The 26,781-nt window shown below is 56.3% G+C and overlaps 1 protein-coding gene across 5 annotated transcripts in view; it reads right to left on the bottom strand.

Annotated features, from left to right (window-relative positions):
- Positions 1-9,967: 9,967 nt before the first annotated feature.
- Positions 9,968-26,781, bottom strand: part of ST3GAL3 (ST3 beta-galactoside alpha-2,3-sialyltransferase 3) — a 237,255-nt gene continuing 220,441 nt past the window's right edge. For all 5 annotated transcript variants that reach the window (XM_038760591.1, XM_038760590.1, XM_038760589.1 and 2 more), the window contains 3 exons: positions 22,819-22,965; positions 19,125-19,271; positions 9,968-11,117 (listed from right to left, as the gene is read on the bottom strand). In XM_038760591.1, coding sequence (XP_038616519.1) covers positions 11,028-11,117; positions 19,125-19,271; positions 22,819-22,965 — 384 coding nt within the window. In that variant the 3' untranslated portion in view covers positions 9,968-11,027. The remainder of the gene's footprint in view (positions 11,118-19,124; positions 19,272-22,818; positions 22,966-26,781) is intronic.

Below are 26,781 nucleotides of genomic sequence, written 5' to 3'. Positions count from 1 at the left end.
GGTCCCCCCTCCTTCGGGCCCAGGCCCGGACTGGAGGTTTGGGTCCGCCCCCGGGGTAGGAGCCCTGCCAGTCCTGCCAGCCGTCCGGGCTGTTGCTTCCCTGCCGGGCCCGGGTGCCCTGCCCTCCTCCTTCCCTGCCCCCTTAGGGCCCTCCCCCGCTGTGCCCGGCGGGGCGAGCGTTGGTCGGCGGCAGCCCGTGCCGGGGCAGGTGCCCCCCGCCCTCCCCTGGCAGCAGCCCCGAGCCCCGGCTCACCCCGCAGCCGGTCGGGTCGGGTCCGGGCGGCCCTGGGACCATGGCGGAGCCGGCCCGGGCCCCGCCTCTCCTCTCCTGTCCTCTCCTCTCCTCTCCTCTCCTCTCCTGTCCCGTCCTCTCCGCGCCGCTGCGCGCCCCTCCGCCGGCCTCACGTCCTCCTCATGGCCGTGCCCCCCCTTCCCACCCCCGGAGACCCCCGGCCCGGTCACCGGGGGTCCGGGGGTCCCGCGGGTCCGCTCCCCGCCGCCCGCTCCATCCCTCTGCAGCCCCGCGCCGCCCTCCTCCTCCTCCTCCTCCGCCGCCGCCGCTCACATTCCTGCCGCGCCGCCGTCACCTGATCCTCGGGGCGGAGCGGTCCGCACAGGGCCCGAACACGGGCCCCCCGGGGGGGGGGCTCGAAGGGCCGCCTTTCCCTGCCTCCCTCCCACCCCCCCAGCCAGCCCCCCGGCTCTCCTCCGGACGGACCCAAGGCTCCCCGTTGCCGGGCAGGGACCGTCCCTCTCCGTGGCCGACTCCTACTTCCCGAGCGCTTAGTACAGTGCTCCGCACGCCGTAAGCGCCCACCAAAGACGGCCGAATGAATCATGCACATCACCTGTGGGCGCTCAGCATCTACCTGCCCCCAGCTGGGTGAGGGAGACTCCTCTTTGCCCAGCCAGGAGGGAATGGCCCATCCTTGACCCCGAAGGTGGGCATCCACGGTTTCTCCAAGTGCCCTGCCCAGCCGGGAGGGAACGGCCCATCCTTGACCCCGAAGGTGGGCATCCGCCGTTTCTCCGGGTGCCCTGGCGCGGAATCATGGGCAGGATGGACCCCGGGAAGCCCGTGTGTGTTCTCAGGAACCCTTCCCTCTCCCGGCCCTTCCCTCTGTAAGCCGGGGCCCCTGGTTAGTCACCGTTTTCCCCAGGGGAAGCGGCGGGTGGCAGGAGCCCCGGAGGTAGGGAGGGGTGGGAGCGGCTCCTGCTGGGTGCCCCCTCCCTTTAGTCTCCTTCCCCAAAGCCTCCCAGGTGGGAGCAGGAGGAGCTGGTCTCTCAGGGACTGGCTGGCAGGGCCTGGCGGCCATTTGACTTGTTCAGGATCCGCCGATGCCCTCCTCGCCGGCCTCCACCCCCCCAGCCCCGTGAGCGGTGGAAAAGACCCCCAAGGAGGTGGATCTTGCCCCAGTGAAGAATGTCCCCCAACCAGTGCTCCGCCACCTTGTATCCCCACCCCCCCACAGCGCTTAGAACAGTGCTTGGCACATGGTAAGCACCCAACAAATACCATCATCACCAACTCAGCCAGGGAATGAGTCCCCCCCTCACAGGTCCCACGGCGGGTTTCCTCCACGTCTGGGCGCTGCCTCAAGGGCGCTCTCCGAGACCCGGATTGGGGCCTTTGTGACGAGAAGGAGACCGGCCAAACCCGTGGGGGCTGAGGAACCGGGTAGACCTTGGGTCCTCTGTCCCTGTTGAGCACTTAGAACAGTTCCAGCGCTTAGAACGGTGCTCGGCACCTAGTAAGCGCTTAACGAATACCCACATTATTATTATTATTATTCAGGATGGAAATAGTGTTGAGCTCCGAGGCACCTGGTGGGCTGTGCTCTCTCTTCCGGGCTCGGGCCGAGTTGGCCTCTGGGAAGCCCACCCAGCCCTCACCCCTCGGCTTTCCCGGCCTCCAGTCCACCCCAGCTCCTCTCTCTCCCTCCAGCCTACATCCTCTCCTCTGCCGGATCAGCAGTAACAGAATATCATTTCCTTGTTACTGCTTTATTTATCCCCTTGAATTTTACATAGCTCTCTTTATCTTCTCTATTGAACAGTCATCCATTTGTACGTGCCCGTCTCCCCACCTGCTCCTCGACTGTGAGCTCTTCAAGGGCAGGGATCATGTGCTGTACTGTCGGGTGTTCTCCCGGACAGTGCTCTGCGGGCAGGAGATGCTTGGGTCGTGTTGCCGACGAGGGCGATGAAAGAGCAAAGGGGCCGTGCAGTTGGTTCCTTGGGGTGACTGGAGAGGAATGGGTGGGATCACAGCCAGGCCAGAGTCGGGGGTGCGACCTGACCCGCTTCGGGGGGGACGGGTGGGGAGATGGCCAGGCCAACCCAGCTGCCCAGGTGGAAGAGAAGCGGCTGAGGTGGGAGCCCACATTCCATGGCCTAAACAGGAGAGATGGGAAAGGGAACTGCATCTTCTCCCCATGTCCATTCCAGACATCTACGTCAACTGGAGAATCACATTCCTGGGTGGCCGCCTCAGAGGGCCGGAGAATGGAGATCTGGCCGGGCCGGGGGGACCCAGGCAGCTGGGACATGGGGCTCCCCTCCGAGCCAGGGCCCAGGGGAGGCCTCGTCTGGAAGGCTCGGGTCCCCCTGCTCCTATCAGACCAGGGTCCGGCTCTCAGAGTGGCTCCCGATTTCTCTGGCGGCCGCAGGCCCTGAGAGCCGTCTGGCAGCCACTACGCCAGGGACTCAGCCGGGTTGGGAACCGGCAGCTGGGGCAGGGAACCGGACCCTGGCCTGGGGTCTGGGAATGGGCCACCTCGGAGGACGGGGAGGAACTGGGCTGGGAGGCTCTACCCAGTCGGGCTGAGGGCATGGCCCTGACAGCGAGGGAGCAGCCATGGGGAGCCAGGCCTAGGCTGGGGGAGTCCGGTACCAGTGAGAACGGTGTAAAGTTGGCTCCTCCAGACATGGTGAGGAGGTTGGGAGCCTGGCAGTGCCCGGAACTGGTGCAAGGGCTCTCTGGGATGGGGGCATCTTTGGGAGGTTTCCACCTCTGGGACTCTGGTTTTTTTTAAGTGATATTTGTTAAGCGCTTACTATGCACCAGGCACTGTACTAAGCCCCTGGGGTAGATTTAAGCTAATCAGTTTGAACACAGTCCCTGTCCCCCATGGGGCTCACAATCTTAATCCCCATTTTACAGAGGAGGGCACTGAGGCACAGAAAAGTTAATAATAACGATGGCATTTGTTAAGCGCTTACTATGTGCAAAGCACCGTTCTAAGCACCGGGGGGGTTACAAGCTGATCAGGTTGTCCCACGTGGGGCTCACAATCTTAATCCCCATTTTACAGAGGAGGGCACTGAGGCTCAGAAAAGTTAATAATAATGATGGCATTTGTTAAGCGCTTACTATGTGCAAAGCACCGTTCTAAGCACCAGGCGGGGGATACAAGGTGATCAGGTTGTCCCACGTGGGGCTCACAATCTTAATCCCCATTTTACAGAGGTGGTCACTGAGAAGTTAAGTGACTTGCCCAAGGTCACACTGCAAGTGGCAGAGCTGGGATCAGAACCCGGGTCCTGTGACTCTGACTCCACTAGGCCACCCTGCTCCTAACGGTGTCCCTGGAGGTCAGGTGTACCTGAGGGACCCAGGGCCTCACTCGAGGTAGGCTGGGCCCCAGAAGGTCAGGAGAGTCGGGGGTGAGCGGAGCTGGGGGTGAGGAGAGGCGATGCCAGCAGGGCTGGCCCGCACGGTGGTGGGGCGGGTGACCGGAGGTGACCGGAGGTGACCGGGGCTGGCAACGCGCGCCATCGGTGCTGGTTACTGGCCAGGAGGCGAGAGGCGGTGCTTTGGCCACTGGAGGGCTCCCATGTGTCTGCTAATGACACTCAAACCCCGACCAGGGCAAAGCGGGGCGAGCCCTGCTACAGGACCCGGGGGGGCACTACCTCCTGACCCCACAGGCCCTCCCCGGGTGAAGATGGGGCACGGACCGCCGCGGGGGAGGCGAGGATCTCACGGTCACCAGGAGGGTCCAACCTGAGCATGAGGTGCGGGCAAAGCCCCGGGCTGGGAACGGCGGCCCGTTCCCAGCCGCGCGCCTCGAGCGCCGGGGCCTGGCACGGGACTGACCAGGGCTCCGTGCCCCGCAAGCCTCGGGCAGGGCCGGGGACCTGATGCTGCTGCTTCTGCCGCCACCGCCTCTGCCGCCGCTCGTGAGGATCATCATCGTCATCAATCGTATTTATTGTGCGCTCACTGCGTGCAGAGCACTGCACTAAGCGCTTGGGAAGTACAAGTTGGCAACATATAGAGACAGTCCCTACCCAACAGTGGGCTCACAGTCTAAAAGGGATGATGAGGACACCAGACCCGGGCAGGGAGAGGAGAATGGCCTGGCTGAGAAGCCGTGGGGTACAAATCCCAACTACCCCAAGACCATCGAGGTCATCTTTGTGGTCTAGAGGATGGAAAGTCTGTACCGTTTAGACGGCCTGAGTGATGGAGGGTCTGTGCCGTCTACATATTTTGCAGGGACGGAAGGTCTGTGCCGTCTACATATTTTGCAGGGACGGAAGGTCTGTGCCATCTATAAAACCTGGGGGGATGGAAGGTCTGGGCCTCAGAGACGGAAGGTCCGTGCCATCTATACTGTCTGGGCACAGGAGGCCTGTGCCGTCTACGTGGTCTGGGGACTGGAGGTCTGTGCCACCTACATGGTCTGGGGATTGAGGCCTGTGCTCTCTATACGGTCTACAGATGGGAGGTCTGTGCCGTCTATACTGTATGAGGGATGGGAGTTTTGTGCCCTCTGGATGATCTGGGGATCGAAGGCCGGTACCATTTATACAGTCTGGGGACTGCAGCCCTGGGCCATGTATACGGTCTGGGGACGAGAGGTCTGTGCTGTCTATACGGTCTGGGGACGGAAAGTCTGTACCTTCTACTGTCTGTGGCGGGGGAGTTTGGGACACCCTGAGCGGTCTGGAGGACAGGAAGCCTGGACTTCTATGTGCCCCTTTGGGCAAGAGACCCTCACAACCTTCATGGCAGGAGACTGTTTGCCCTCTCCCAGTTGGGGCAGTGAGGGTCTGGGGCCCAGAAGTAGGGGTTGCAGTGGGGAGCTGCTCAGTGGTGGGCAGCAGTTCTAGATGCTCCATGGAGGCAGAGAGGTCAGTGGCGGTGGGGTTGGAGGGGGTCCCAGGGGGGCTAGGGGAGAGGGACCATCAGGGCGGGAGGTCACAAGAGTGGGTAGGGGGAAGGTTGAAACTCTCCCTTCCCTGTGGTTTAGAAAAGCATCATCTTCCTGCCCAGAATGGTCCCTGCCAACAGCCTGCCCCTCCTGGGCACTGTGCCGTCACATCTCCCCTAGCTCCTCGCCTTCTGTGGGCATCTTTCTTGCCCCACCCCACACCCAAGCCCATTCTCTTCCACCCCACCAATTCCCTGCCACCGTTTCCCATGCAGCCACCACACCTGCCTGGCAGTGAGAAGGCCTGTCTACCACCGGGCTGGCACATGCCTGGATGGCAGGGTGGGGGTGTCCCCATGACAGGAGGAAGTAGGCCCCATGCCTTTCCCCCGCCACCGAGCTGGGCGGCGGAGAGCTAAAAGGTGCCAATCAGGGGGCATGAGTACGCCACTGGTGCTGTTCACGTCACCACCCTCCCCCGGTGAGGTGTGCCACTCCCCAGTGCTAAAAATAGTGCCCAAGGGGCACGCGATTGGGCGTGCCCCAGAAATACCTGGCCCTATGGGAGATTGCACACCTCAGCCTCCCTCCCCCCCGGAACACTCATCTCCAAAACCGTGATTCCTCAGACCCAAGTCCAAACCCGCCACCTGTCCTGTGTTGGGCAGGACCCTCCAACCCCACGCTCCGCAGCCTGCGGGTCCCGGGGCAGTGCCCGGGGAATCTCCCACCCCGCACTGATACAGCTGGGGTCAGGAGAAGCAAACCCGGGGAAGAGCCTGTGGGTTTGTGTGCCCCCTCCTCCAACCCTGGAGTTCTGCATTCAAGCAATAATAATAATAATAATAATAGTACTTATTAAGCGCTTACTATGTGCAAAGCACTGTTCTAGGCGCTGGGGAGGTTACAAGGTGATCAGGTTGTCTCACGGGGGGCTCCCAGTCTTTATCCCCATTTTACAGATGAGGTAACTGAGGCCCAGAGAAGTTAAGTGACTTGCCCAAAGTCACACAGCTGACAATTGGCAGAGCCTCTGAGTCCAAAGCCCGGGCTCTTTCCACTGAGCCACGCTGCTTCTCTATGCAATGTGGAGAAGCAGCGTGGCCTAGTAGATGGAGCACAGGCCGGGAGTCCTAAGGACCTGGGTTTTAATTCCAGCCCCACCCTCTGTCTGCTGCTTGGGCAAGTCACTTGACTTCTCTAAGCCTTAGGTACTTCATCTGTAAAATGGGGATTAAGACTGAGAGCCCGTGTGGAACGAGGACTCTGTCCAACCTGATTGGCTTGTATCTATCCCAGCGCTTAGTACAGTGCCCAGCACATAGTAAGCGCTTAACAATTACCAGAAAAGAAAAATATCCTCCCCTGGCTATCTCTAGACAAAAGTCGTCCAGTAGAGAGGCCCTTTAGAGTCTGGATCAGTCTCCCAATCTCACCTCCCCACCATCTTTTCAGCCTTTGGATCTCTTGGATGGGCGGGACTCGGCAGAACGTGGATGGTGATGGTAGGAGGGAGCTAGGTCAGACCGGGATGGGTGACCTGGTGAACTTGGGGGATGGGATCAGGGGTGCCTGTTAGGAGAGTGAGTGGGGAGTTGGGTGGGGGGTGTCTGCTGGAAGAGTGGTGCCCAGCGCAGGGGGGTGGGGTAAGATTGGGTTGTCATTCCTGAGCCTGACACCCCGTCTCCCCAGCTCTGACTCTCCTGCCCCCCTCCGCCTCTGGGCTTACTCAGAACTCCCAGCGGCTGCCAGGCGGGCACGGGTCCTCGGGCAGCTAGCAGGCCCTCGGACGGAGTGGCAGGAGCCCCGGCCCCAGCGGTACAGAGAGGGCTCGACCTCCAGCCAGTCTAGGCCGCCGGGAAGCTTCAACAGAGGCTTGACCGCTGCTCGGTTGAAGGGTCAGTGGTCACCGGTGAGCTGGCCGGGGTGTAAGCGACAAGGGGAACGTGGCCCCCAGCAGGACTTCAGCCGGGTCGTGTTTTCGGGTAGGCACCCGGGTGAGTTTGTGGTGGTGGGGGACGGATTTTCAGTTGTGCGTTCCTTGGTCAACAGGTCCAAGGGGCCGAGGGAACCGGACAGAGGGAGGAGAAGTAAGTCACAGGGTGGGAATGGAGGGAAGGAGCCAGAGGGCGTGGGGAACTGCGGGCAAGAATTTAGGATGCCGTACCCCTTTGGGTAGCCTTGTCGGGGAGGGGGTTTCTCTCCCTCCCTCCCCTTTCCTTCCCCCAGTTTCGGCACCTCGGGGGTATGGACCCTGAGTTGCAGGAGGGTCAAGGCCGCAGCTATGGCAGGACTCCACGGGGAGGGAGGTAGGGAGTCCCTGGCCCTGCCCCCACTCCCACCCAGCCACTCTCTAAAGGAAGATGAGGCACTCAGGCTCACTTGAGTTTTATTGCTTCCATGATATGACTGAATGCCCCCCGGGCAGTGCCCTTGTGGGTACCAGAGAACCAAGACCATTACAAAACAGAGTCAAGCCAGTCCTCAGCTCGCAGTGAGACAAGACTCCTTTGGGGCCTTAGGAGGAAGGGTCAGTAGTCGGGTTGGAAGCGCCCACCTACCAGAGGTCCTGTCTGAGGGCTTGGGGAAGCTCTGCCTGGTGGGAACACTCATTTCCCCCAAGCCCTGGACACAGTTGGAGACATTCCTGCCCTCAGCAAAGGCTCAGTCGCTGCTTCCCTCCCTCTCCCCCCAGCCCCTGGGGTGGCTGGGCACGGACCTGCCCGCCCTGTGCCCTGGACTGCAAGTGCGGGAATCTATTTCCCTGGGGTGGGGGTAAGGGGCGGGGGAAAACCCTCATTTGGGTAGGGAAGCAGAGCCGTGCCGTTCGGGAGTTCCCATAAAGGGAAGTGAATTTCCATTGGCACCTGTGTCCAGGTGGCACTGGGCCAGCAGATGCCAGCTCTCCTCTGGCTCCAGTGCCCGGGATATACCTGGTCCTTTTGAGGCCGCTTTGGAGCCCCCCCAGACCCGAAGAGGGGAGCCCCTGGGGAGGGGGTCTAGAGGAGGGACTGTCAGGTCAGAGGGAGGTGGACACCTCCTTCTAGTGCTCTAGTCTAGTGCTGTAGTGTGACAGACAGGAGTCTGGGTTTACCGGGTACAAAACGCTAAACAAAGTGCCCAGTGCCCATTGACTCTTGATGGGGGTGGCAGCTCCTGAGAAGGTCTTTTCCTAGAGGCCAAGGAGCCAGCCTCAGCCCACCCAGGGAGCACCCCCGGACAAGGGCCCAGCGGTGTGAATTGATGCCATTTAGATGGAGCCTGGTGGTGGGCCAGAGAAGATTCTCCAGCATTGGGGAGGATGTAGCCCAGACTCACCATGCCAGACGGATGGCCAAAGGGACTGAGGGGATCCGTTGCCCGTGGACTGACTCAGCTCCGGCCCCTGCGGTTGCGGGGCGGGGGGCGGCGGTGAAGGGGCAAACCCCAGTCGGCCCTCTGGGTTTCCAGTGGCGGGAGCTAGGGCTGAGTGGTGGTCCTGGGCACTGCTTGAGGCCACTGCTCTGGTTGGGCTGGCAGAGCCCACGGGAATACTCAAAAGGGTGAGCCACGACCCGGCCGGAGTTCATCTCTGTGGGCAGAGGAGGCCAAGCAGAGTGGACCGGTTGCAGCTGGGGCAGCAGGGAGGGGACACCCAGCCTGAACGGGGTACGAGCGCGCCCTCCTGCCCACCAGAACAGGGGAGGAGGGCCATTCCCTCCCACCCCACTGTGGTTGCAGCTGAACTGGTGCACTCCTCCCCAGGACCTGGCTAAGTTCTCCCAACTGCCCTTCAACTGGAGCCCTCCCTCCGGCAAGGGGCTCTGTCCTCTAAGCCTAGGCTGAGCGGAGACTGACCGTGGGATCGCCAGGGCCAGGCGGAGAAGCTGTTGGACTCCCCTTGACCCTCCCATCAACACTGTCCTCTTGGATCCAGGTCTGAGGGCATGGCCAGTTGCGGGGAGCCCTAGCCTGGAGCTGGACGAGAAGCAGAAGACTGCTCTGGCCCTGCTGCCCCCTTCCTCTGGACGGCCACCCAGACCAAAGAACAAGTCTGCTCTCTGCTCCCCCAGCCCCAGCTCAGCGGAACAGTATGCTTTCTTGCAGGAGAAGCCCAGCTGGTGCCCCTGCCCAGCCACCTTCTGTTTCTCCATGACCCCAGGCAGGCTGTGGTGGGCAAGCTGCTCAGGTAGGGTGTTCTGCCCCTCCTCCTGGGGCTCGACTATGAGAAGCAGCGTGGCTTAGTAGAAAGAGCCCAGGCTTGGGAGTCAGAGGTCGTGGGTTCTAATCCCGGCTCCGCCACTTGTCTGCTGTGTGTCCTTGGGCAAGCCACTTCTCTGGGCCTCAGTTACCTCATCTGTAAAAATGGGGGTTGACTGTTAGCCCCTCGTGGGACAACCTGCTTACCTTGTATCTACCCCAGTGCTTAGTACAGTGCTTGGCATACAGTAAGCACTAAACAAATACTGTAATTTATTATTATTATTATTATTACTATGAGGGGCAGGGCCCAGAGACTGAGAGCCCAGGGCTTGTCTACTGCCCTGAACTCTGATCTGGGGCTCCTTTCCGCTCTGCGGCCTGGCTCAGGGACTCCTGGCACCAGGGCAGAGGCCGGCACGGGCCAGGGGACGGTTTGTGCCTGAACGCTCTGTCCCCTGCCCCCTCTCTTCTCCCAGCAAGCACCCCACCCACACCTCCCCCTGTCACTCTGCTTTTCTGATTCTAGATGGGGAGTCCCCGCTGCTGCCAAAGCTTTGCCCTGGAGGACCAGTGGACGGACCCAAGAGCAGTGGCCGCGTTCCCATCCCTATCCCCAACCTGGGGTCCAGCAGGAGGAGCAGCAGCATCTAGCCAGGGAAGTTCTCGGATGGCGGGCGTGGGGACAGTGGATTGGGGGGAGTTTCTGCCCGGGCTGCCCGCCCCTAAGCCGGCAGAGACCAATCTGATATCAGGCTGGCAACAGTGTCATTATTCATTCCTCGTTAAACACTGATCAAATTTCCATTCTTAACACTTATTTCAAAAATAAATTATCCCTCCCCACGCCCCCCCTACCACTCACAAAATAAAATACAACACACACAGATGGAAGAATCTACATCCAGTATCCCCTGGGCCCTATCTCCCAAGCTCCCTGCCTGGGTTTAGCTCAGCTATCTGCCAGGCAGGAGTAAGGCCCAAAGCCTGCCCGTCTGCCCAGGGACCCAGCTGTAGGTGCTCCCCAAGAGATCAGGTGCAGGCTGGGCCTTGGCGGGAGCCACCTGGCTCTCTGGGGGGGCAGGGCACAGCCGGCCTCTGGTCTATGTGGGACAGGGGATGCAGGCTGGGGACGGGTCGGGGGGCGGGGGGGTCTCTCGAGAGCTGTAAGAGGAGCTGAGGCCTGCTCAGCCCTCTGAGCCCCAAGGCTTTTAAGCGATAGCAGCACCAGTGCTCCCAGAGCTTGTGCCCGGGCCCACCTCTCCCCCTCCCCCCCCGCCCTGTATGCCCAAGCTGGTGGGGCAGTCCCTGTGGGAGAGTAGCCACGGCCACCAACTCAGGGTCCCGCTCCGACCCAGAGGGGGCCGTTTTGGCACTTGTCTTCCTTCCTGCCTCCTTTCCTTCCCTCCGCAGCCAGACAGCATCTCATCACAGGTTCATTCCTGGTAGGCCAGACCCAGACGTCCACCGGAGCCGGAGGGAGGGAGGGAGGGGTGGGACGGGGCCTCCGTGCCGGAGGCTGCAGAAGCAATCGAGACAGGCAGGCCTCAGTCCCACCTGGCCCGGAGCCCCTTGGCTGCCCGGGTTCCATCTCCTTCCTCCTTGGGCCCGGGCCCAGGCCTGGGCAGGAGGTCCTCCCGCTCCGTTCCCTTGGCGTGTGGGGACGGGGCACCGTCTGCTGGCCCAGCCTCAGATGCCACTGGTGAGATCAGCGATCACGTGGGCTTTCACCAGCTTCCGCAGGAACTCCTTCTCCCGCTGGATGTTGTGTGTCCAGGACTGAAAGCAGAGACGGGAGAAGGACCGGTTGGCGGGAGCCCTGCCCACGGGCCCCCTCTTAAAGCCCAAGCGAAGTGAGCTCCTCCTACGGGCCTGGGCTCACTTCCCCAGAGAGGGTGGGGAGGGGAGGGCTGGCTGGCTCTTGATGGCCAGGCTTGGGGGCACGGCTAGAGAGAGAGAGGCAGGCCGGGGGCAGAGGAAGGAAAGCTCAGCGGAAAACGCCTTCTTAAACCATTGGCTTCCAGCTTACACTGGGGCTCGTCCCCTGCTATTTCCCAGATCGGCCTCTCCTTCTCCGCTCACCTTCACTTGCTCTCAACTGAGAAGCAGCGTGGCTCAGTGGAAAGAGCCTGGGCTTTGGAGTCAGCGGTCAGGGGTTCAAATCCCGGCTCCGCCAACTGTCAGCTGTGTGACTTTGGGCAAGTCACTTCACTTCTCTGGGCCTCAGTTACCTCATCTGGAAAATGGGGATTGACTGTGAGCCCCCCGTGGGACAACCTGATCACCTTGTAACCTCCCCAGTGCTTAGAACAGTGCTTTGCACATAGTAAGCGCTTAATAAATGCCATCATCATCATCATCATCATCAACTCTCCCCCTCACCCTACCTCTTACTTGAGCTGTTCCCCTAGCCCGGATCTGCTCCCCCAGATCTCAGCTCTCCTTTTCAAAATCCCCCTAAAATACCACCCCTCTCAAGAAGTCTTCCCTAATTCACAGCAACCTAGTCACGATAACCCAAAAATCACCTATAACATTTGTTTGTGCTCAAACTTCTGCATAGATATACATCTGTCTTTGTAATTATTCAGCTGTTTCATCGTGATGCACTTATTACTTTTATGTGCTATATCCTTGTTCTTCCTCCTATTATTTGTCAGTAATTTGTGGGCAGGGAATGAGTCTCTTATATTGTACTTTCCCAAGCATTTAGTACAGTGCTCTGCCTACAGTAAAGGCTCAACTAACTGTCTCCCCCATTAGAGCGGAAGCTCTTTGCTTCATTTATGCTCTCCTAAGCCCTCACTTGGTTCCAAGCACTGTACCAAACAATGGAGTAGATATAAAACAATGAGATCAGCCACAGTCCCTGAACTATGTGGAGCTCAAAGTCTGAGGGGGTGGGGGCAGAGGGAAAGGAGTTTAATGCCCATTTTAAAGATGAGGAAATTGAGGCCCAGAGAAGTAAAGCGATTTACCCAAGGTTTTAGAGCAAGCAAGTTATGGGGTTGTGCTTAGAAACCGGGTCTCCTGACTTCCAATCCTGTGTCCTTTCCATTAGGCCTCATTGTTTCTCTCAGTACAGTGTTTATTACAGGAGGGAGCACCCTCTCTTCTGCTAACACTCAATAACCTTGTTTTTCTCTCCTGATTCTAATCCTACCTCTTCAGCACTTAGAACAGTGCTTTGCACATAGTAAGCGCTTAACAAATGCCATCATTATTATTATTACTCCTTTTCAATCTCTTTCACCGGTCGGGCTTCTCATGGTTTAACTGTGGGTGGCCCTCAGGGCTCTGTTCTGGGTCCTTCTGTCTTCTCACTTTACACTCAGTCTCTTTAGGAGCTCATCTGCTCCCATGGCTTCAACTACCACTTCCAGGCAGATGACTCCCAAATCTGCCAGGAAATCTGCCATGCTAGGCCTGACCTCTCTCCTTTGGCAATTTCACAGCTCCTCCTGCCTCCAGGACCTCTCCAACAGGGATTTCCTGCTGTGGGGACCTTAAATGCAAAATATGTAAAACTGAACGCCCCACCTCTTCTCCCAAATCCCCTCCTGCTAACTTTCCCAACATGGTTAACATCACTGCCTTCCCGTTTCTATTGTTGAGTCCTCACTGACTCTGTTCTTAGGGACTCACTGCACAGAACTTCGGTACAGATTTTTAATCTACGTTGCCTCCCCCTACCGATACTTTATTTTAGTGTCTGACTCCCTCCTGCTAGATTATAAACTTCCCGAGGGCAGTGATCTTGTTTACAAATTCTGTTGTACTCTCCCAGGTGCTTCATATGATGCTCTGCACAGAGTGTGTGCTCAACAGACACTCTTGATTGATTGCTCTTTCAAACCCACCACCACGACATTATCTCGACTGCTCCCCCTCCTTCAACCCCCACTTTCAGCCTGTCACTAAATCCTGCCAGTTTTCCTTCCTCATTTCCAGGATCTGCCTTAATTTCTCTTCCTCCTCTCTTCCCCCACCAGACTCCAGCTCACCCTCTTGCATCCTTTCCTACCTTCTCCTTGTGCCTCCTTCATGTCTCTCCCACCTCCAGCCTCTGACTCACCCCCTTCCTCCTGCCTGGAAATCCCCCTTCAAATCTGCCACACCACCCCCTCTCCATCTTTAAAGCCCTTCTGAAATCACATCTCTTCCAGGAACCCTTCCCCCGGTTAATTTTCCTTACCTCCAAATACCCACTAACAACCACCTGTACCACTTTTGTCCCTACTATTCAAGCACTAACTCACTTCTTCCTCCTGTCTCTGGGTCCAGTCTCGGGCCTCCTACTGGGGCCAGTCCTGCTTTTCCCAAAGGATGGGATCCGACAGTTTCTAGACTGTGAGCCCGTTGTTGGGTAGGGACCGTCTCTACGTGTTGCCAACTTGTACTTCCCAAGTGCTTAGTCCAGTGCTCTGCACACAGTAAGCGCTCAATAAATACGATTGAATGAATGAACGACAGACCCTGTTGTCCCTGTTTCCACTGTGGTGGCCTCAGGGGGCTTGAGGATTTTGAGGAGTCAGGGCAGTGAGGAGGACGGTGAGGAGGCTTTCCAGGGCACCTACTGCAGCCCACCCCAGGGAAGGCTGCCCGTTGGCTCTGTACCCGGCAGTGGCTGTGGGAATTCTGGGGAAGGGAATTGGTGTCTGCCCTCCCCTGTTGCTATGCTCAGCCCAGTATCCAGCACGCACATGTAGGCATTTTGCCTCCTTCTTTCTCTGTCTATCTCCTTTCCTGCCCCTTTTCTCCTCCCACAACTGTACAAACGTGGCCACTGGCCCCACCCTGCCCTCCTGATGGCCCCGGGGACTCCCAACCCACTTTGCATCCAATACATTAAAGCCACTTTATCCTTTCCTTTCTGGACATCTGCTTGGCCTGCCTCACCCCACCCCTATGTTGCCAACTTGTACTTCCCAAGCACTTAGTACACTGCTCTGCATACAGTAAGCGCTCAATACATACGATTGAATGAATGAATGAATGAATTCTCAGGCCCCATCACCGTCTCCCTCCCTCATCTGCCACCTCGGACTGCCTGGGCCACGGCCCCTTTGGTGATTGGGACTGGCAGCTCCGGTGCCCACCAGCTTCCCCCTTCTGCCCAGGGCAGCCAGTCTACTCCCGGCTCTTGGTGAGGGGAGAGTTGGGGAACCAGCTGTGGGAAGAGCCCTTGGAAACGTCCACTTGGGTTAGGGGGAAGGGGAGGGCGGCTTCCTCGAGACTGAGGGGCCGTCTTGACCACTGCTAATTTGACCTTTTTTAAGTTGCTCTTATTGTTGTTTACAGTTTATTCTCCTTGCTGCATGAGTCTGATTGATTTTATGGTGTTTTCCTCAGCATACGGTAAGCTCTTAATTTAGGAATAATAATTGTAATAGAAGAATAATAATAATTGTAGTGTTTGTTTAATGCTTACAGTGGGTCGAGCACTGTACTAAGCGCTGGGGGTAGGTAGCTAGTAATCAGATCTGATACCATCCCTCTCTAAGTAGGAGGGAGGGCAGGCACTTAATTCCCATTTCACAGATGAGGAAATGGAGTTAAGTGAGTTGCCCACCGCAGGAAAGTGGCAGAACTGGGATGAGAAGCCAGGTCCTCTGCCTCCCAGGCTCTTTCCGCTGGGCCACATTAGATGCATTCCCAGCTGAGATCCGAGAGGCCGGACGCCCAGGTCCTTTTCCGTGACTGATGTGCTGGTGGCTCTGATTAACTCCCCTTCTCCAGGCCTTGGTTTCTTCAAGTGAAAATGGGGGGCAGACTCCCACGCTCTCTCCTGGGCTGCCATGCCTGGTGCTGTGCCTTATTTTGACCGGCAGCTCTCGGGGCAGTTCTGCCCACCCTCAGAGCACCAGTGGGCCCCTCGTGCACCAGGAACCCGTTCTCACGCTCCCTCCTGGTCACAGACACATGGAGAAGCTCACAAGCCACCCCTCCCCTAAATGTCCTGCCTCGAGACTCAGGGCTGCCTGGCGGAGGACCCAGGCGGGCACTTCCAAAGGAATCGCCACTCCTGCTGGGAACAGATGCCACCTGCCTCCAGATATAGAGAGATATATAACAGATATGGTTTTCTACCGCGGCATTTCCGCTGCTAGTCACAATCATCCACCGGCTGCCCTCCCCAGGCCCCATCTCCAACTTTCTCAACTACTTTGACCCCTTTCTCACATTCCTTCTCTCTTTCTCCATCCCTGTACTTGTCCCCAGGGGTTTCCATATCCACGTGGGTGTTCCTGACCTTTCCGCTGCCGGTTTCCCCTCACTCCTCAACTCCACCGACCTCCTGCTCCACCCAGCCTCACCCACTTACCAACTTGGACACGTTTGATTTCATCAGCTCTAGTTACTGTACCATCTCCAACCCCTCCAAACTCTGAAATTCCACTATCCAACCTCAAACTCCTGAGCCTCCCTTCTCTCCCACACACCGATCTTTTAACCCCCTCCAGTCTTCCAGCCGTCAGGTCCCACTTGCTCTCCAAGCCCAATCTACCCTCGGACACTGCCTTCTCCACTGAACTCAGTCCCTTTTCTTCCCTGTCCCCGTGCTGATCTCGTACTCCCAACCCACAGTCCTCGACTGGATCACCTCCTCAGAACGCATCCTTCACTCCTGCACGGGCTGTGGTGTCAAACCTACATTTTTTGGTTGACTTTCTGCATCTGATGAGGCCCGCTTCTGTTGGCTGGTTTAGCTGCTGCCGTACACAGAGCCAGGACTCTGAGGAGTGTGGCTAGTTGGAAAGAGCAAGGACCTGGGTTCTAATTCCGACTCCACCACTCGCCTGTTGTCTGACTGTGGGCGGGTCACTTCTGTGCCTCAGTTCCCTCATCTAGAAGTTTGTGATTCAATTCCTGTTCTTCCTTCTGATTAGACTGTGAGCCCCATGAAGGGCAGGGAGCGTGTCCAACCTGATTTAGTTTTGTTCTCTGTCTCCCCCTTTTAGACTGTGAGCCCACTGTTGGGTAGGGACTGTCTCTATATGTTGCCAACTTGTACTTCCCAAGCGCTTAGTACAGTGCTTTGCACACAGTAAGCACTCAATAAATACGATTGATTGATTACCTCGTACCTACCCTCCGTGCTCTGTACAGTGCTTGACATGTACAAAGCACTTGACAAATACCACTTCGTAGCAGTAGTATAATAATATTATACTACTATCAGTGAAGCAGCGTGGCTCAGTAGAAAGAGCCCGGGCTTGGGAGTCAGAGGTCATGGGTTCTAATCCTGGCTCCGCCACATGTCTGCTGTATGACCTTGGGCAAGTCACTTAACTTCTCTGAGCCTCAAGTTACCTCCTCTGTAAAATGGGGATTAAGACTGTGAGTCCCCCATGGGACAGGGTGATCACCTTGTATCCCCCCAGTGCTTAGAACAGTGCTTTGCACACAGTAAGTGCTTAAATGCCACCATTATTATTCTTATTATAAGATTTACCTGCTTCTCCCTGGTGTAGTTGCCGATGCTGAAACTAACTCACCTGGTCATTTTGTGCCCCCTCGCCCTGCAGCCCCACCCCGGGCCCATCATGTCGACGCCAGGCACCAGGCTCCATCATCATCATCAATCGTATTTATTGAGTGCTTACTATGTGCAGAGCACTGTACTAAGCGCTTGGGAAGTACAGATTGGCAACATATAGAGACAGTCCCTACCCAAGCATCGCCTGCAGGTTGGGAGATTTCTCTTCGCACTCTCCTCTAGCCCCTTGGTGAAATTATTTCATAACACCCAGGGCCGTGAAACCATTTATTATTTCCCCAGAACTCCTCATCTTCCCATCCAAAAACCTGTCCTCCACCCAAACTTTCCATCACTGTAGACAGCACCACCATCCTCCCTGTCTCCCAAGCCCATAATCTTGGCACTCTCCTCAACTCGTCTTTTCTACAACCCACGTATTCAATCTGTCATCAGAGCCTGTTGCGTCTACGTTCATGACATCTCTAAAATCGTCCTTCCCTCTCCATTCAAACTGCTGCCACAATGATCCACGCTCTTATTTAACTTGCCTTGACTGCTGCATCAGCCTCCTTGCTGCTCTTTCTGCCAATCATTTTTCTAAAAATACATTCAATCCCTGTTTCCCCACTCCTCAAGAACGTCTGGTGGATGCCAATCCACCTCAAACAGAAACTCCTTTCCATCGGCTTTAAAACGATCACCTTACCCCCTCCTTATCTCACCTCGCTGATTTTCTACTACAAGCCACCCCACAGACTTCTCTCTTATAATGCCAACCTACTCGACTGTGAGCCCACTGTTGGGTAGGGACTGTCTCTATATGTTGCCAATTTGTACTTCCCAAGCACTTAGTACAGTGCTCTGCACACAGTAAGCGCTCAATAAATACGATTGATGATGACGATGATCTCGATCTTGTCTCTTTCCACTGACCCCTCGTCCACGTCCTGCCTCTGGTCTGGGATTCCCTCCCCCTTCGTATCTGACAGACCGTCCCCTCCCCACCTTCAATGCCTTATTCCCCATCCCAGCCCCACAACACTTATGTACATATTTATTTATATTTTTATTTGCTGTTATTTTGTACCCTCCCAAGTGTTTACTACAGTGCTCTGCCCACATTAAGTGCTCACTAAATACGACTGAATGAATTAAAAGCACAATTCCTCTTCTCCCACTCCCTTCTGCATCATCCTGATTTGCTCCCCTTATTCACCCCTTCCTCAGCCCCACAGCACTTATGTACACATCCATAATTTATATTAATGTCTGTCTCTCCCTCTAGAATATAAACTCACTGGGGGCAGGGAATGTGTCTACCAACTCTGTTATATTTGTACTCTCCCAAGAGTTTAGTACAGTGCTCTGTGCACAGTAAGCATTCAATAAATACGACTGATTATAAATTATGTATATTACTGTATATATGTTTGTACTTATTTACTACTCTATTTATTTATCTTACTTGTACATATCTATTCTATTTATTTTATTTTGTTAGTATGTTTGGTTTTGTTTTCCGTCTCCCCCTTCTAGACTGTGAGCCCGCTGTTGGGTAGGGACGGTCTCTATGTGTTGCCGACTTGTACTTCCCAAACGCTTAGTACAGTGCTCTGCACACAGTAAGCGCTCAATAAATACGATTGATTGATTGATTGACTGATTGATTACTATCTCTCCCTCTAGACCGTGAGCTTGTTATGGGCAGGGAACGTATCTACCAGCTCTGTTGTAGTGTACTCTCCCAAGTGCTTAGTACAGTGCTCTGCACACAAGTGCTCAATAAATACAGAGCCTGACAGATCCCACAAAATCTTTGTGGCACATCCCATTGCTTACTTCGCCATCCAGAAGAGTGGCCATTTCTCTCTCTGTGTCTTTCCTGTCGACGACAGAGAAGCGGTGTGGCCTAGTGGATAGAGCCCAGGCCCGGGAGTCAGAGGACCTGGGTTCTAATCCCGGCTCCGCCACTTGTCTGCTGTGTGACCTCGGGCAAGACACTTAACTCCTCTGTGCCTCAGTTATCCCTTCTGTGAAACGGGGATTAATACTATGAGCCCCGTGAGGGACGTGGGCTGTGACCAATCCGATTTGCTTGTATCTACCCCGGTGCTTAATACAGTGCCTTAACAAATACCATTAAAAAAAAAATAACTCTCCTTCAATCCCATGGTTCCTTGGTTTCTTTAAAAGCCGATAGGGGCAGGTGGGGAGCCTTGTCCGAGGCCTTAGAGAAATCTGAGTCACCATGTCGTCCCCCGCTCCGTGAGCCGCCCCGACACGCTGCGACGGCCGTTTCCTACCTCCTTTATGGCGGACATCTTGATGGCCTCGTAGTAGTGCAGGGGGGTGTTGGGCGAGCTCATGTCATAGCCGAAGCCGGCAACGGCCACCTCGTCGCAGTTGTGCAGAGCCATGGTGATGGCCACGCTGCCCAGCGTGGGGATGTTCTGGGGAGAGGAAAGCTCGGGGTGAGCGGGGCAGGCCCCTTGAGACCGCCTCCGCTTTGGTTTGAAGAGGCGGCTACCACGGCCCTGTCTGCCCCTCTGTCTGCCACGGTGCCACTCTCCCTGGGGATGCAAGTGGCCGCCTGTCCATCATCAATCGTATTTATTGAGCGCTTACTGTGTGCAGAGCACTGTACTAAGCGCTTGGGAAGTACAAGTTGGCAACATCTAGAGACAGTCCCTACCCAACAGTGGGCTCACAGTCTAAAAGCTCTGAGCTGCCCCTAAACTTTGGGGCCTGTTCCATCCTGCCTCCAGGATGTTGCCGATTTGTATTTCCCAAGCGCTTAGTACAGTGTTCTGCACACAGTAAGTGCTCAATAAATACGAATAAATGAATGAATGAGGAGAGATGGTAGGAAGCCTCTAAATTCTACCCATCAAGCCTCTTACTGACACCACTTGGGACTCCTTGAGTTGCCAACCCTTGGAAGTCGATGTGGCCTAACAGGAAGAGTCTGGGCCTGTCCCGGCTCTGCCACTGGCTTCCTCTATGACCTTGGGCAAACCGCTTACCCCTCTCTGGGCCTCAGTTTCTCCATTTGGAAAACGGTGATTCAATACCTGCTCTTCCTCCCCGTTAGACTGTGAGCCTTACATGGGACAAAGGCTGTGTCCAACCTGATGATCGTCTATCTATCTACCCCAAGTGCTTGGTACAGTGCTCGGCACCCAGTAACAAATATAGAAGTACTTCTTACTATTCTGAGCCAGAGGCTGTAGGGGAGGGAAGAGGGCTGGCATTTTGTGAGTGGAAATTACTGCGGCTTCTTTTTCGATTGCGTCCTGGGGATTCCCTGCCATCGGACGGAAGCTGGTTAAACTCTGGTGGTCATTTAGCGCTTAGAACAGTGCTTTGCACATAGTAAGCGCTTAATAAATGCCATTATTATTATTATTATTCTTATTATTCTGGATACAGCCCACCTCCTCAAGCTGCCCAGCTGAAGGAAAGGGCTCTGGATCCAGTCCGTCCCAGGGTGGGATCGGGGTGAGGGGAGGCTCCACGGGAGGGGAAGGCTGGGGTGCCTGAGGTAAGGCCAGCCCCGAGCAGGCCAGTTTGGCTTGGGGAAGGGTCTCTGCTCATGCTGGCAGGGCACTGGCTTCACCCAGCACGGCTGAGCCCTCGCCCTGCCTAGCCCAGCCCACAAGCTCAAAGTCAACACTGGCTTCCCCCTCCACTGGCAGCACCCCCAGTCATTTAGGGATATGCGTGTGTGCACAGACGTACACGCTTACATGCACGCTCGGCTTTGGCCAGTTTGGCTCTGAGATGTGGCCGGGGAGCCCGGCGCCTGCCAGAGCGCGCTGCCGCCCGTCTGCTCCCCCGGCCGGGGCCCCACCCACACCCTCACGTCCCAGTGTGGAAACCAGAAACCAGGCCCAAGTTTCCTCCTGGCTGGGCGAGTCTCTCTCCAGAGGCCCAGACCCTCCGCCTCCGTTCCTGGAGGCCCCGGCTCCTCTCTGTCCAAATGGAAAGCACCTCGGGGCCCTACAGTTCACATCCGCACCGTTATTGGAACGCAAATGGGCCAAGACAAACACCTGAACCCCCGTTCGGGCTGGAGGGCCCCTGGAGATGCTGGGACGGCTCCCTGGACCCCAGGGGCACTCTGGGGCCTACCACTCCCCTCGCACCCTGGCTCAGACCGGGTCCGTGCAATCCCCCGTAAAGTTAGTCAGCCTTCAAAAGAGGAAACCGAGGTAGATCAGGGTCAGATGGTAAGGTGGTGGCACAGCCTGTTTCGGCCCGAAGTCCCCGAGGCCCCTGTCGGTCCTTCGGCCCCGTGGAGCCGGGCCTCCAGGCTGGAGGATGGAGGGGTGGTGGCAATGGGGCTGGAGCCTGGGGAACAATTCCACTAGATGCTCAGCAGCCCCCTAGGGCAAACGGTCAAATGGTTCATACTGTTGCGGGGGTCTGGGTCGCCCCTACTCAGTCGGAGCCATTTCTGGTGCACCCGTGGGCGGGGGCGATGCCGGGGCCAGTTCAGGCTGGGGCAGCTCCTCTCCTGCAGCCCACCTCAGGCAGGAGTGAGAGACCGAGTCATGGGCTAGTCAGCGGGGTTCTGGGCTCTCGGCTCTGAGCTCCGGCCCCTGCTAGGCGAGGGAAGGGGTGACCTCACTCTCAGAGAGGCTGACCCGTGGCTTGCTGCCTCAGTGGATAACTTCCCACTACAGCTCTCCACTATAGTGCTCGGACACTCAGCGGGGCTTTTGTGGAGGTGGTTATTCCACCAATCAAGGTTTGGAAAATCTCTCCAAGGAAACTGCTGCCTGGACAACCAGAAGAAAGCTCAGCAGTCAGAAAGAACCTCGGGGAAGTGAAGGGGGTCATCAAAGGAAAGGAAAATGTGACTTTTTGTGCCACTAACTCTGTGGGGGAGAGGAGGGACGGAGGGAGGGAGAGAGGGAGATGCTAGTCCCCAAACCTGGAGACAGAGACTGACGGGATTCTTTACGATGGAGAAAACCAGGCGGAGAACCAGAAAGCCAAAGACATGGGCAGAGAGGCTAAACGAGAGCCTGAGGGAGTCAAGAAGAGGGAAGGAGAGCAGAGGCCTCACAAAACCTGAGCCAAAGAGCACAAGGCCTCTCGGGCCTCGGGGCAAGACCAAAGGCAGCTAGTTGTTGCCCGGTTCTTGGGCAGGGCAAGGAGAGCCAGCCGGCTGGCCTCCCATGTGCTCTTCAGCTCTCGGGACCGAGGCTTCTGGATCCCAGCCAGGCCACCAGCCCAGGCCCAAACCAGTCAGACGGGTCCTGGGACAGAAAGGGTGGACTGGTGGGAGTCACGGGAGGTAACTCAGTGGCCCAATCTGAGCTGCTCGGGTTCCTTCACGGCCTCCGAGGGCCCCACCTGCCCAACCCGGGACACAGCCGGGAGGGACGGGGCCCCGGGCCTGAACTGCTTTCCTCACCAACATGGGCAGAGTAAGAGCCCAGCACACGTGTGCGTGCCCTCATGCACCATGCATGGGCATCTCTGCGGCGCCAAAGCCAAGGGCTCATGTTAATTAAGTGCAGGTTGGCTTGACTGAGTTGCTCTTGCTCTTTCCCTCGACTTCTTTCCACACCACAGCTGATGCCACTTGACCTGCAAGGGGCCCATCCCGTGGTGGGAGGGTGACCTCGGGGCTGGGCCATCACCTCCTCAGTTAGGTCGCCCGGCAGCCACCTCAACCATCCCAATCGTTCAGGCAAGGGGTTCGTGCCGTATGTGGGACGCTGCCCTTTGTGTGGACCTCTGGTTTTGGATGTCCCCAGCCGGACCCGGCCCAAGGCCCAGGGGCCGTCCTGATGGAGAATTCCCTGCTGGAGCCCCTGTCCTCTTCTTGGAGGGCCCCCAGGAGCCTGGCGGCAGCTTGCCAGGAATCTGCCTTGAGGGTCCTGCCTCTTTGACCAGCCACCTGGCCTCCAGCCCTCATGGTGCTGAGGAGGGGTCGGGGTTCTGCCCTGTCTCCCCCAACCATCCTCCCGCGGGCCCGCCTCTTACCCCTCTTCCCATCAGGCCGTTGTTGAAAGGAAGTCCGATGAAGCTGAAAGCTGCCTCTTGGATGAAGTAGGGGTTGAGGATGCGGATCTCATGAGGTTCTTTCGGGACGCGGGTTGCTACTGACTTCCAGAACCCATCTGTGGCGCTCTGTAGACACAGACAGACAGACATAGACCCATGAATTCTGGGGTCCCCGGCCCCCGGCCACCCCTCCTGGACAGAGCCGTTAGCAGGAGAACGATGAGACGGATGAGAAGACACCACATCGTCCTTTTTCTAATGGGTGGGCTCACTGAATTCTCCCCAGTGAGTAGGTGGAGAGACTGAGGCAGGGCAATGGTCAGGACCACTCCAGGACTCGGGGAGAAAGGCAGAGTCAGCCAGTCCTCGGGGCTCCCGTATCCTCAACCTAAGCCCTGGTTCACACTGTGGCTTCTGGGGTGGAGGGAGAAGCAGTTTGAGAGGCCGGGCTTGGGAGTCAGAGGACGTGGGTTCTAAACCCGGCTCTGCCACTTGTCTGCTGTGTGACCCTGGGCAAGTCACTTCACTTCTCTGGGCCTCAGTTACCTCATCTTTAAATGGGGATTAAGACTGTGAGCCCCATATGGGATATGGACTGTGTCCAACCTGATTACCTTGTATCTTCCCCAGTGTTTAGAACAGTGCTTGGCATATAGTAGCGCTTAACAGAAACCACAATTATTATTATTACTATTATGTTAATGCTAAGGGGAGGGACTGGGGAGCTGGAAAGAGAAGCTGAGACAGTCCAGGAGAGGTGTTCCTCTCCTCCTCTCCCCGCACCTCCCACCAAGCAACTCCCCGCAACCAGCCTCTCTGCTAGCTGTCTCCCTGTCTCTTCACGGGCTCTGGATGTCTCCCACAGAGACGGCTGTTTTCCCTGCTTGGGCACCAAACAGGAGGCCACACCTGGGGCTGTGCGGTTTCCCAGATGGCCATTTCTCTCTAGAGGGATTGATAAGCCCTCCCCAGCCCCTGCTGGAGGGGTCCCCCAACAAAGGGGCAGCCTGGACCCCGTGGAAGAGGGGGACGTGTTCTCAGAGCTCTGGGCCTTAAGGGCTGGCGACTGGTCACAACTGGCCGGTGAGGGGACCTACAGCTTCAGCCTCGCTCCCGGGGAAATGCCCACGACTGGCAGTTTCCGTCCCTGAGGGCAGACCCTCTGCCCCCTGGGGACGAGCAGGCTTGGCCAGGATAGCTAGAGGATGTTTCTTTTCCCAAAGAGATTTCACATCTGTTAGCTCCTTTTAGGGTCACAATTTCCCTGTGAGAGAAAAAGGGGCAGGTTTTACCCCCATTTTCAGGAGGAGGAAACTGAGGACAGGAAAGCGTAAATGACTTGCCTGAGTTCACATGGTAGGGCAAGGGCAGAGATGGGACGAGAATCAATCAATCAATCGTATTTATTGAGCGCTTACTGTGTGCAGAGCACTGTACTAAGCACTTGGGAAGTACAAGTTGGCAACATATAGCAACAGTCCCTACCCAACAGTGGGCTCACAGTCTAAGAGGGGGAGACAGAGAACAAAACCAAACATACTAACAAAATAAAATAAATAGAATAGATATGTACAAGTAAAATAAATAAATAGAGTAATAAATAGGTACCTGGGTCTCTTCACTCCCAGTCTCGTGCTGAACTTGGCACTCCCTCCTCTCCCACATTGATCGGCTGCCCAGCAGGACACTGGGAAAATCCCCCAGAGGAGGCTGTCCCATGGGTTCAGCTGGCACCTCCCAAGGCACGTTGGATGGCAGCAGCTGGGATGGCCACCTCAGAGCCCACTTTCGGGGAAGGGGCAAGGCAGAGTCCAGAGTCTCATGCCACCTTCCTGCCCAGCCTATCACTCTGGGTAGCTTCAACCTTTTCCCTCTCTGGCTGTGGGAACGTTGGTCCCTGGCAGAGGGGCAGCCAGGTGCCCGCTCTGCAGCTTCAAATGTCCCACGAGCGGTAGGGAGAGGGTGGCTGGGGGAGGGCCCGCCGGAAAGCCGCAGTGGATATGGGCCCCATGTGGGTCCCTGGGTGGAGGCAAATACAGAAAGGGGGCACAAAGCTGCCAACTGGTGGGGCGCCCGGGCCTGCTCCCAAGCTGGTGGAGCCAGGGCTTGGGGAAGCCCCCCAGGCTGAGGTTCCCGTCTCAGCAAGAAAGATGGACAGATTGGCTCAAAAGCAGCATGGCTCAGTGGAAAGAGCCCGGGCTTTGGAGTCGGAGGTCAGGGGTTCAAATCCCGGCTCTGCCAATTATCAGCTGTGTGACCTTGGGCAAGTCACTTAACTTCTCTGTGCCTCGGTTCCCTCATCTGGAAAATGGGGGTTAAGACTGTGAGCCCCACGTGGGACAACCTGATCACCTTGTATCCCCCCAGCGCTTAGAACAGTGCTTTGCACATAGTAATAGTAATAATGATGGCATTTATTAAGCACTTACTATGTGCCAAACACTGTTCTAAGAACTGGGGAGGTTACAAGGTGATCAGGTTGTCCCACAGGGGGCTCACAGTCTTAATCCCCATTTTACAGATGAGGTCACTGAGGCACAGAGGAGTTAAGCGACTTGCCCAAAGTCACACGGCTGACAACTGGCAGAGCCAGGGTTTGAACCCATGACCTCTGACTCTTAATAAGTAATAATAATAATAATGATAGTAAGTGCCTAACATACCATTATTATTATTATTATTATTATTATTATTATTATTAGAGAGGAGGCAGGGGGAAACGACTGACCCTGCCCTTTCTCGGGAGAAATCTGGAACGGGAAATGTGACATGAACAATCGAGTGGGCGACTGAAATCCGAATCACAATGCAAAGGCAATTAGCTGCTGCCTCTGGCTGATAAAGCCGGAAACAGAGGGGAAGGGAAAGCGCAAAAAACGGCGGAGGGAGGAGGGGAAGGAAGAGAAAGGCGCCTGCCCCCCCCCCCCCCATCATCATCATCATCATCATCAATCGTATTTATTGAGCGCTTACTGTGTGCAGAGCACTGTACTAAGCGCTTGGGAAGTACAAGTTGGCAACATATAGAGACAGTCCCTACCCAACAGTGGGCTCACAGTCTAGAAGGGGGAGACAGAGAACAAAACCAAACATACTAACAAAATAAAATAAATAGAATAGATATGTACAAGTAAGAAAAATAAATCATCATCAATCGTATTTATTGAGCGCTTACTGTGTGCAGAGCACTGTACTAAGCGCTTGGGAAGTACAAGTTGGCAACATACAGAAACAGTCCCTACCCAACAGTGGGCTCACAGTCTAGAAGGGGGAGACAGAGAACAAAACCAAACATACTAACAAAATAAAATAAATAGAATAGATATGTACAAGCAAAATAAATAAATAAATAAATAAATGAATGAATAGAGTAACAAATATGTACAAACATATATACATATATACAGGTGCTGTGGGGAAGGGAAGGAGGTAAGATGGAGGGGTGGAGAGGGGTATGAGGGGGAGAGGAAGGATGGTGCTCAGTCTGGGAAGGCCTCCTGGAGGAGGTGAGCTCTCAGTAGGGCCTTGAAGGGAGGAAGAGAGCTAGCTTGGCGGATGGGCAGAGGGAGGGCATTCCAGACCCGGGGGATGACGTGGCCGGGGGTCGATGGCGGGACAGGCGAGAACGAGGTATCATCAATCGTATTTATTGAGCACTTACTGTGTTTAGAGCACTGTACTAAGCGCTTGGGAAGTACAAGTTGGCAACATATAGAGACAGTCCCTACCCAACAGTGGGCTCACAGTCTAAAAGGGGGAGACAGAGAACAAAACAGACCACTAAGTCCTGCCACTCCCTGACAGCCCAGCCCTAACCTGCCTCAAGGAGTTGAGTCCTGGGAGGTTTCTGGCCCACCACCCGTGCTGAGCCTAAATTCCCAGGTAACTTTTTGAAGTCTAGAGGGTGGGGGCTCCATCATCATCAATCGTATTTATTGAGCG

Source organism: Tachyglossus aculeatus, chromosome 18 (genome assembly GCF_015852505.1).
Source record: "Tachyglossus aculeatus isolate mTacAcu1 chromosome 18, mTacAcu1.pri, whole genome shotgun sequence".
Taxonomy (NCBI): domain Eukaryota; kingdom Metazoa; phylum Chordata; class Mammalia; order Monotremata; family Tachyglossidae; genus Tachyglossus; species Tachyglossus aculeatus.
Note: the sequence above shows the minus strand (reverse complement) of the source record. Positions and strands in the feature narration are given on the sequence as shown.